General features: G+C 43.1%; 1 protein-coding gene across 1 annotated transcript; it reads left to right on the forward strand.

Moving 5' to 3' along the window:
- Positions 1-159: 159 nt before the first annotated feature.
- SERP1 (stress associated endoplasmic reticulum protein 1) lies at positions 160-4066 on the forward strand. Its single transcript, XM_081190732.1, has 3 exons — positions 160-418; positions 801-876; positions 2695-4066. Exons 1-3 carry the CDS (start codon positions 335-337, stop codon positions 2733-2735), a joined length of 201 nt encoding a protein of 66 aa, XP_081046858.1. The 5' UTR covers positions 160-334; the 3' UTR covers positions 2736-4066.
- Positions 4067-10926: the final 6860 nt, after the last annotated feature.

Raw genomic sequence — 10926 nt, forward strand, 5'->3', positions numbered from 1 at the left:
CGGCCTCCGCCCATTTCTGCCGGCCACCTTTAGCGTTAGACGGCGAAACGAAGAAGAGAAAAACCTGAGGGGAGAGGCGGTCGCTTCCGGGTTGGCGGCGGCGGCTCCGCCTCCCCGCTTCCGGAGGGCGGGGCCTGCGCGAGGGGCAGTTTGCTGCTTACGCGGCGGCTCGGCCGGAGGGAGCGCGTCAGGCGGTTCAGTCTCTTCCCCCCTCCCTTCCCTTCACGCTGCCCTCCCCTCGCGCGCTTCATCCTCCTCCTCACACAAGCAGCGCGGCCACAGCTCAGTCGCGGCGTCTGTCTGTCAGGCAGCAGCAGCTCCGGCGGCGGCCAAGATGGTGGCGAAGCAGCGGATCCGGATGGCCAACGAGAAGCACAGCAAGAACATCACGCAGCGCGGGAACGTGGCCAAGACCTCGGTAGGGGCTCCTTCGCGGAGGAGGCCTCGGAAGCCTCTTCTCCCCTTTCCCCTCAGCGCCCTCCTGCGACCGGGGAGGGCAGGGGCCCGTCTCCCCCTGCCGGTTTGCCCCTCGCGCGGGAAGCAGCCTCTGAAGGGGGAAACGCGCGAGGAAGATGGGAGGCTGTGTGGGAGGGGGGGGGGCTTCGCCTTTAACCGGTTCCTGAGGGGCTGAGGAGGAAGAGGAGGATGGGGGGGGACTGGGGGGGGTTTGTGGCCTCCCTCCCCCCGGCCGCTGAGGGGCGGCTGCCCCCGAAAGAACCCCCCCTTCCTCCTCCTCTTCCTTCTTCCTCCTCTTCTTCTTCCTCACCCGAGCCGTCCTGACGCGCTGGCTCTTCCCACAGAGAAACGCCCCCGAAGAGAAGGCGTCGGTGGGGCCCTGGCTGCTGGCCTTGTTCATCTTCGTGGTGTGCGGATCGGGTAAGCGCTGGCAGCTGGGCGGGATCGGGCCCCTTGTCCACCATCTCCATCAAGGGAATTGGATTTTTTTTTTAGTGGGGTGGGGGGTGGTTTTCAGGTGGGAAACCCCTTCCAGCCTGAAAGGTCTTGGGTTAGCGTAAACAAGCTGCTTTCGTCTCAAGAAGTTTTTTTGGATGGCGGCGACACTTGTTTGCTTCCCACAGATGTTCCCCTGTGCTTCTCTGGTGTCCAGTAGTTTGTGGTCCTCAAATTGTTGGTTATATTTGCCAAGATGTGATCAGGGAGAAGGAAACTGTTCTCTTAGAAGAGGCATTTTCTTTTTCTTTTTGAGTGGTGGAAGGTGTTTTCGCCTAAAAGGGGGGCAGCACTGCTTCTCGCAAGTGGTGGGATGGGGAGCAGGTGTTCCGAAACATCTGGAGAGGTGTAGCGGATTTGCTGGGCAAGGTGGACCCCTATGGCTGCTGCTGGCGTTGAGTGCCATATGGGCAACTCTGCCATTGGACCTTATTCAGTTACCGGGAGTTACCAATTTAGCTCTTAGGTTCTCACATTGGTACTTTTTCATCATAGCTATGCTGGTTTGTTTTTTTAAAAAACCTGCTTAAATTTACTAGACAATATATTGGAATCCCTCTACACATACAAACATGTTGCCTAACTTGATTGGGCTAGTGATATTTGCCCACTTTTTCTGAATAACCCCCACTGATCTTTATGTACATCTGTAGCAATGAGGACTTGCAAAAGATAAAGGCATCCTTAGAATTTTAGTTTCTCAATGCTGTCTTTTAAGTTTGTTTTCCCAGAAGTGACCCACAAATCCCAGTGGTATTGTCTGTCTAATATACCTGTGTTCAGGTTTGCACAGCAGACTAATATAGCTGGCCTTTTAGAAGTTGGTATTTGAGACTTACCCATTTAAATAGCCAAATTGCAAGTAAGGTAATTTTTCTGGTACACCAGGTGGCTCAGGACAGAGCTTCACAAAAAGAAAGAAAGGGTATGCAAAACAGATTTCCTGAACACAGTCAGGGAACACTGTTAATAATATGTGATGGTTCACCTAGTTCTATAAGCTTATCGGCTCCATTTTTTATATCCTTAGGAGTTGTGTTGATGGTTACAAATAAGATAAGTAGAGTAATAGTTATTATTACTTAAATGAGGGGCTTTATTCACATGAACTTTGCCTACTTCACAAATGGAGGAGACTGGTATTTTATTGTGGGTTCATAGCTGTTTTTAAATGTCATGCTTATACCCCTTATTGTGGCTACTTAGTTGTTGACGTAGCAAGCAGTGATCTGAACTAATAGGTTACAAATGTGCTGCCAATAGCAATTTTATACACTATGCTGAAAACAGGAAGATTTACATTGTCAACCATTGCTTTCTTTTAAAACAGCCTTCCTAGCCACACTTACCTGAGAGTATGTACTACTGTACATGGATCAGTTCACTTCTGAGTTATTATGTGTAGGACTGAGTGGGAAGTCATATTGCTGAAATCAAAACTGCTAATTAAAATAGGTTGATTTCAGCTGAGAAAACAGGCAAAATTTTGTGCCATATGGTATAGTTTCACACTTCACTTGGTCTTTCTAATGTGGCTTTCTTGGAAGATACTTATATAAAATTGGGAGTAGTAAAATGTTCTGTCTTACACAGCTTAGTAAAATCAAGTGGAACTTGTTCAAAGGTTTTCTGAAATCTGTTTTACTTGGTGTATATAACAATGCCAATGTACATAACTCTTTAAAATGTGCGTCATTTGATATATTCTAACATAGCAACATCTAATCCTGTTTCCTTTTGCAGCTATCTTCCAGATTATTCAGAGTATCAGAATGGGCATGTGAAGGAGCTGATCCTTAAACAAGATTGTTATATTTCTCCTGTGAACTATGAACTCTCATTCCTGATGTTTGATAACTTGGAATTTAAATTAGCTGTCGTCTTGCTTCTGAAGAACTTTCCATGTTGACCATATGTCATTCCAGGTTCCTTCACAAGTCATTCCAAGTTTTTTAGTCCATGCCACAGTGCCTTGAAAAAGCACCACATGTATAAAGCAATAAAGAGTTATTGTTAACTTACAATCGTGGACCTACTTATTCTGTGAATCAAACCCATGCTTTATGTTAGTATATTAAAGTGTAAGCAGTGTAGATACTTAGTGACTGCATTATATGTAAACACCGATCTTATGTTTCTTCTGTATAAATGGAAGTTGTTTTATTTAAAATGGAGAAGTTAAGCTTATCAAACAGTGATTGTATGACTAGTTCAAAACACACTCAAGCAACTCGGTCAATGGATGTGTGCTGTGGTTTTTGCTTATCTAAAAAGAACATCTGTATGTGGTAGCTTAGTTTGACCTTAGCATGTGGCAACTTAATAAGTCTCAAATTGTTCTGATAGAAGACCTTACCCTATGCTTCTTGGAATATTGTTTTAATAAAACAATGTAGTTAAAACCAATGGTTTAATTGACCATATACATAAATGAACAAACCTCTTCAGTCTTAAAAAGCACCAGAAGTTTTACAAAATGCTTAATTGTTGTTATGCTGTACTTGAGTGTCAATGTTTCTCATGTCATCATTCCTTTCTTTGGGGTGGTTAATCCTCTTGGGAGCAACTGAAACTTAAGTGTAAAACATCACATGCTGACTTGTTCCACGATACTATAATGTTCTTGATAGCCCACCCAAAGAGCACTAACATGCCTGCATCCTGAATAGTTCCCCAGTTCAGCTGAATAAGTTAACCAATCCAGAGTTTTATATTTCTGTGACTTAAATCTTTTTTTAAAAGAATCCTACAGCATTTTCATTTCATAGAAATCAAAACAATGTAAGAGTAAGTGGGTTGTATTTTCACAGGCTAGTAGACACAACAGAAGTATCCATCTTGTTGCAGAACATAGTGAGGTAAATACAAGGCTGGGCACTCTTCCAGGGAATGCCTTCACAAACAGGTAATTGGACCACAAATAAACTACTTAAAGGGCTACGTGAGGGGAAAGTTAACTAGGTAAATTACTCTGTAATTTTGCAGGGTTGCATTGCTGATGGGCAGGTGACTGGAAGGCTACATTTCTTACCATTAGCTGTCAGCACATTCTGTAAATGAGAAATGCTTGTTTGTAATCTAAGAACTATTTCCAATAAATTACTTTAAAATCTGAGGTGCGTTAAGTTCTTTAAGTCCTTAAGTCTTTATTTAGGTAATAATAACCCTGCGATTCTTACGGGAAAACGGTTATATTAAGGGCACAGCACCATGCTCAATTTATGACAACTTTTGAGCCCTCTAGGATTTTCTGCATAGCCCATGCTAGTGATATAATGTCAGCATCAAGGTTTTGCTGATGTTGACTCAACATTGTTGGCACAGCTGTCAAAGGTGAGTGTCACTGGGGGAAGAGCACGCTTAGTGTGAATCGAACAGGCCCCTCAGATTCTACCCTTGAGTACCGACGATTTAAGTTACATCAACAAAGGAGATCGTGTAAATCAAAAAAATTCCTATGGAGAGTCAGAAAAGTCTTCCTGCCACTCTGCTCACATCACTGCAGTGATGCCAATCACAGCATGCATAGAATAGTGTAGAAAATCCTTAACACGGAGTCCATTTCTCAGATGCCAGCACATGCAGCTCTTATCTCTGGTCTTAAGCCCTGCACACCAAAGGGAATGTTGATGTTGAGAAATGCTTAAGAATAAAACTTGTGAAGACCCTCAGGACACCCAGCAAGAACTTTTGTACCACTCCGCAGGTAAGGAGATGGGGGGAGCTTGACTTAAGCTTTAAAGTATGGCTGCTACAGATGTCTCCCATGTCTCTCTCCCACTTTCCACCCTCTGTCCTTTACAGTGTTCAGCAGTGTATTGGCTAATCCTTCCTCAGCAGCTGGTGACACCATCACATGGTTAGAAGGCACTGTGTAGAAGGAGGGGCATTGGGATCTGTGAACCATCAAATTCAGGTAAGCTCTCTAGTGATTGAAGGGCACTCCTCTCAAACCATCCTTACTATTGACTAAGCTATCATAACGCCCTTCACTCTGCAGAATTGCAGCCCGGCCACGTGGAGGTCAGTCAGTCACTACACATCGCAGTTCCCTAGCTGGGAGAAGAGTGTTCCTCTGAGGAGCAGCTAGGTGGCAGCACGCTCACAAACGCATACTGGACATCTAGGTCTAAGACCTTCCTGTCAACTGCTGACCATTGATCTTTGCTGCCTTTTGGCCTCTTCCTGGGCAGCTTTCAGGCAGGTTCAACAAGCAACATACCTCTTATTCCTGTTGCCGTGCAGTGAGCAAAAGAAGTGTACCAGCAATAGTAACCAGTATGATTCCAGCTGTTCCTCTGTGGCATTGCCAACTTGATATTCTAGTGGGCTCCTGCATCTTTGCAAGTTGCTTGCTCGGCAGTTGTGAATGCAGTGTGGCACAATGGGGCAAATGACATCTGAGCTGCCGTGAAACTTTCAAGATCACAGGAATCCTAAGCTAAGAATGGTGACAACTCTTATGCCATGTGTCTTTCAGAACCTGCTAAAATGATGCTGTCCACTTTGTTAGTGAGGATAAGCAGAGAGAGATCACTTCTATCCACCAAAGTTCTTTCTTGCCTTCTCTTACCTTGAGATATGATTCTGGGAAGGATGGGGTCTTAACCTATCATAACTTAGGGTAACTGTCCTCTAGTAAGCTGGCAGGTTCTCCTGAGTTGCTGCTGCTGCAATGAACGAAGCATTTAGTTGAGGGAGGGAGGGAGAACAGATGACAAAATTTGGGGCAATAATCAAAGGAGCATGTGTCCTGTGAGCTGTCTGTCTGACTGCGCTGCTACCTCTCTGACACTCCTCAGATGTGTCCCTATTTGAGGCGTCTCCCTGTTGTGCAGTCAAAAGCCTGGTTACAGTCATGCCATGGAAGTTGAGCAGCTTAGTTCCTGAATGTTTTGGCTCCTGAACGTCGCAAACCCAGAAGTGACTGTTCCGGTTTGCAAACTATTTTGGAAGCCAAACGTCTGATGGGGCTTCCATTTGGTTGCAGGAGCTTCCTGCAGCCAATCGGAAGCTGCGCTTTGGTTTTCAAACGTTTTGGAAGTCGAACGGACTTCTGAAACAGATACTGTTCAACTTCCAATGTACGACTGTATTAGCAATGGTTGTGTGATACAGGTGAATTTGAACACCTATTTGTAGAGGGATTTCCAGACGTTCCTTATTGCTGAATTGCTGCTTGCCCTAGGGGCTCTTTCAGTAGTGATTGGTGGGTTGCCTGTTGTGAATGGCTCGGGGGTGAGGTCTTGGAGATGTTTCCCTATTGCTGTGTGTGGAATGGGTCAGTCTACGCATGGCTATCAAGGCATTGTTGGCATGCTACTCTGTGATTGGTTTGTGCCAGTGGTGTTGCCTTGGGCGCTGGGGGAATGGGTAGCATTGAAGCTATGGTTTTTATAGTTCTATTTTTTTAAAAATGATATTTATTAGAAGTTTAAAAATTACAGAAAAAAGAAGAAAAGAAAACAACAAATTAACAGGACATAATATATAAAAAGAAAAAACATAAAAAACAATACAACAATATAGCAAAAAAGAACAATAACATTAAAACACACATCCAATATTCCATATCATTATCTTTCATTTACTTGTTTCATTGACCTCCTCACACCTCCCTTTTTGTATTCTAGTTTAATTAATTATTTGAGCAAATTCTTTCCATCTTTCTCAATTTTTGTTGTATAACAGTCTAACCTATTAATTAACTCAGCAAATCCTTTCCATTTCACTATATTCTGTCATTAAATTTACCTTAATTTATTTTAATCTTATCTTACCATAAAAAGCCTTAAAACTTAAAATTTAATACTTATTTGTACATAACTCCTTATATCATTTCTACTAAAGCCAAATAGTTTCATTCCAACATTTTCCCTAACACTCATTAATTTTACACTAATTCTCAAAATAAATTTTTAAAAACTTTCTTCCAATCTTCATCCAACGTCTCTACTTCCAGGTCTCGGGTTATGTCAGTCCTTTCTATCCATTCCATCTAGTCCATCAGGTATTTATAGTTCTAACTCTTCCCCTTCCTCCAGACCGGTGCTGGAAGTACATATGGGATCCTGGCTAAATTATACTGGTGTAGCTAGGGTCACAGGAATGCTATGTTACCCTGCAGTTACTTGGAAATAAGTTCTACTAGATCTGGTGCAACTGCAAAATAAGTCACATAGTTTTGCCAATAAGTACATGGAAATGTGCCATTGTATCAATGTGCCTATGGCATAGTAATAATAATAATAAAAATAATAAATAATTACTAGTCTTCTCTAGTTATTCATTACTAGTCGTCTTCTTTGGAGATCACTCGTAGCCGAGTAAGATTGTCTTCCATGAACATGGTTTTGACAGTGAGTCCGTAAGTGACTGTGGAGACCAATTCTGGATCCACACATCCTCCCACAGTGGGGACATAGGTTTCTGGGAGGGAGTTTTATCACGGTGCCAAGCATGCCTTCCTCTTAGCACATTTTTTCTTTTCGTCCTGAGTTCGAGGGTCTTCAAAGCCCATGACACCTTTGGTAAAGGCTGTTCTCCAATTGGAGCGCTCGCAGGCCAGTGTTTCCCAGTTGTTGGTGTTTATACTACATTTTTTCAGATTTGCCTTGAAAGAGTCTTTAAACCTCTTTTGTTGACCACCAGCATTACGCTTTCCATTTTTAAGTTTGGAATAGAGTAGTTGCTTTGGAAGACGATAATCAGACATCCACACAACGTGACCAGTTCAACAAAGTTGATGTTGAAGACTCATTGCTTCGACACTGGTGATCTTTGCTTCTTCCAGTATGGGCAGTTATCTTTCCACAAGTGCCACACTGATGCTGAAATCCAGCATCGTCTCAGCTCTGCGAGTGGCTTTCTCCTGATTGAAGTGCAGAGTGTTTGAGGACCGGGACATTCTCAGGGAAGCCAAAATGCTTGTTTACAAAGCTATTGTACTACCAACCTTACTATATGCTTATGAAACATGGACCATTTATAAACGCCATCTCCAGTTCCTCAAAAGATTCCATCAACTGTGTCTCTGGAAATTTTTATTACTGGTACTCCACCCATCTGGCTAGGTTGCCCCAGCCACTCTGAGCAGCTCATAAAAAACAGTGAAACATCAGATATTAAAAACTTCCTGAGACAGGGCTGTCTTCAGATGTCTACAGAAGGTCAGATAGTTGTTTAGCCCTTAGACATTGGATGGGAGGACGTCCCACAGGACAGGCGCCACTACCAAGAAGGCCCTTTGCTTGGTTCCCTGTAACGTCACATTTTGCAATGAGGGAACCACCAGAAGGCCCTCAGAGCTGGGCCTCGGTACTTGGGCTGAACAATAGGGCCATTTAGGGCTTAACAGGAATACTTTGAATTGTGCTCAGTAATATGCTAGGGCGTAATAAGCACCTTGTCCCAAAAGATTTATTGCATGCCTTCAGCATGTAACAAATGTGAGCATTAAGGCTTGTGAAATCCTAAAAGTGAGTGCCTCATCTGTCTGTAGGAGTATTGGCATTGTGATCTTGGACCATATTCAAACACAGAAGGAGAAGAAATTACAACCAGAAACCGAAGGGTCTGTTGGTTTTATGTCTGATCTCAGTAAAGCAAGTTCACTTAAGATGAAGTCCTATTTTAGTTTTCTGCTATGTCTGTTGAATGATATGGGGAATTTTGTTATTGAGATTGCCCACAGTCAATGAATAGTCTTGAAAGTATAGTCGTACCTTGGTTCTCGAACAGAATCTGTTCCAGAACTCTGTTCGACTTCCGAAAGCATTCGAAAACCAAGGGGCAGCTTCCGATTGGCTGCAGGGGCTTCCTGCACTCCATCGGAAGCCATGTCAGACATTCGGCTTCCAAAAAAGTTCGCAAACTGATACACTCCGGGGTTTGCGGCATTCAGGAGCCAAAACGTGAGTTGCAAGGCGTTCAAAAACCAAGGTACAACTGTATATGATCAGATACAGGTTTTATGAGCCTTGGACAAGAGACTATTTAAGCTACTCTGAACGCCTTGAAGGAAGAGGGTTCAAGTGTAAATCATATTCTGCTGGTTTTCTTCTACATCCCAGTAATCAATTTTTTTAAAAATAAACTCAATCATATTCTCCCACACCCCAGCAAACAAAATATTATTTAGGAAAAAACATACAGTTACGCTAGCCAGCAATGGCTCCAACCTGATAAGCAAACCAGTTGAGCTAGAACTATTTTGATTGGACAATGTCACCCCCTCTAAACATTTAAAGTTATATTTGTTGAAACTTGCCCTTTCCAAGTGAGATGAAATATTTTAAGCAAGCTTCTCCAGCGTTCCTTCTCAACTGAGAAGGCACGGTCAAATTTCTGTTCCATACAGGGTCAAACATTGTCAGTATCAAATGCATGACATGCAAGTATTAAGGGATAGTAACTTAACTGCATCAGTTAATACCAAGATATACCCTGATGGTTAATAAATCAGAAACATATTTTGATTAAATAGGTAGAGCATTTTATATTGTCATTTAGTGCTGAATTGGCAGAAATATGTCCCACACTATATAAATCTTTGCCTTTTACTTCTGTTGAAATATTAAACTCTTTTCACATCAATATAGAACTAGTATTTTTAAAATCCTAAATTTATTGAGGGTAGCCGTTAAATTTCATGCCCAATATTGATTTTTACGTTTATTAGGTAGCCTGGCAAGTACATGACCTTGCCTTCAGGTGGAAATTCCTAATACCATTTAAAAGCCTCAATCATAACTAATTAGATAAACCAATAAGCAGTGAAGCAAAGTACAATCTATCCTGAAAAGATGCAAACAGCTTTGCACGTATGCACCTGTTAAGTTTCAAAGTCAAAAATGCCATTGAATGCTTTGTAATGAATTAGCGTGATTCTCATGTGGTTTCCAGTACAGTGGTGCCTCGCAAGACGAACGCCTCGCAAAACGAAAAACTCGCAAGACGAAAGAGTTTTCCGTTTTTGAGTCATTCCGCAAGACGAATTTCCCTATGGGCTTGCTTCGCAAGAAGAAAGCCCATAGGGAAATCTCCAGGGACCTCTTTTAAAATGCTGGCGGTCGGGAGCAAAGACTTTCGCCCACCGCCGGCCTTCAGAAGAGGTCCTGGCTGGCGGTGGGAAGAAAAGCCCTTGTCTCCCCCCCCCCCAGCCTTCAGAAGAGGTCGGGGGACAGACTGTCCCCGGACCTGGTCTGAAGGCGGTTTCCATAGGAACGCATTGATTGATTTTCAATGCATTCCTATGGGAAACCGTGCTTCGCAAGACGAAAAACTCGCAAGAAGAAAAAACTTGCGGAACGAATTAATTTCGTCTTGCGAGGCACCACTGTAACTGGTATTCAGAAGCATACTACCTTGACATGAGCCAGCAGGGTTAGGAGCCATTGGGCGCCTTATTCTCCATGGAGGCCTTGAGTTTTCTTTTATAGTCATTAAGGTTCTTGGCCATTACTGCTTCTTGTGATGCAGATTCCATAGTTTAGCAATACTGTGTGTAGTATGGCTGGGAAATCCAACACTGTGATATATCACCAGCTAAATGCTGCGATATACTGATATATCACAATGTCTAAAATAAGGATGGATTTTGTCTGGCTTCACAGTGTTTCCCACATTGTGATTTTTGCATAGCATGCGCACGCACACATCATGATTCGCAATATATTGCCGGGTCCAAAACTATGAAGCTGATATCATGATATGGACTTCAAACTGGTTTTGGATGATATATCAATATATTCCCCAGCCCTAATGTGAAGGAGTACTTTCTTTGTCCGAATCTTCACTGAATGCTCCTGATTTCTAGTATTATGAGACATTTGACAGAGTGCCTAGGACCCCTACTTCGCTCCTGCTGGCATCTGGGATGAGGGAGACTACAAGCAGGTTGTGGGCACTTGAAGACAATGGAACAAGCCCTCCCCAACCCCAGTAGTTCATTTTCCAGTTCTCATATTTGGGCTG

The sequence above is a fragment of the Podarcis bocagei genome (assembly GCF_964188305.1).
Source record: "Podarcis bocagei genome assembly, chromosome: 4".
Lineage (NCBI taxonomy): Eukaryota > Metazoa > Chordata > Lepidosauria > Squamata > Lacertidae > Podarcis > Podarcis bocagei.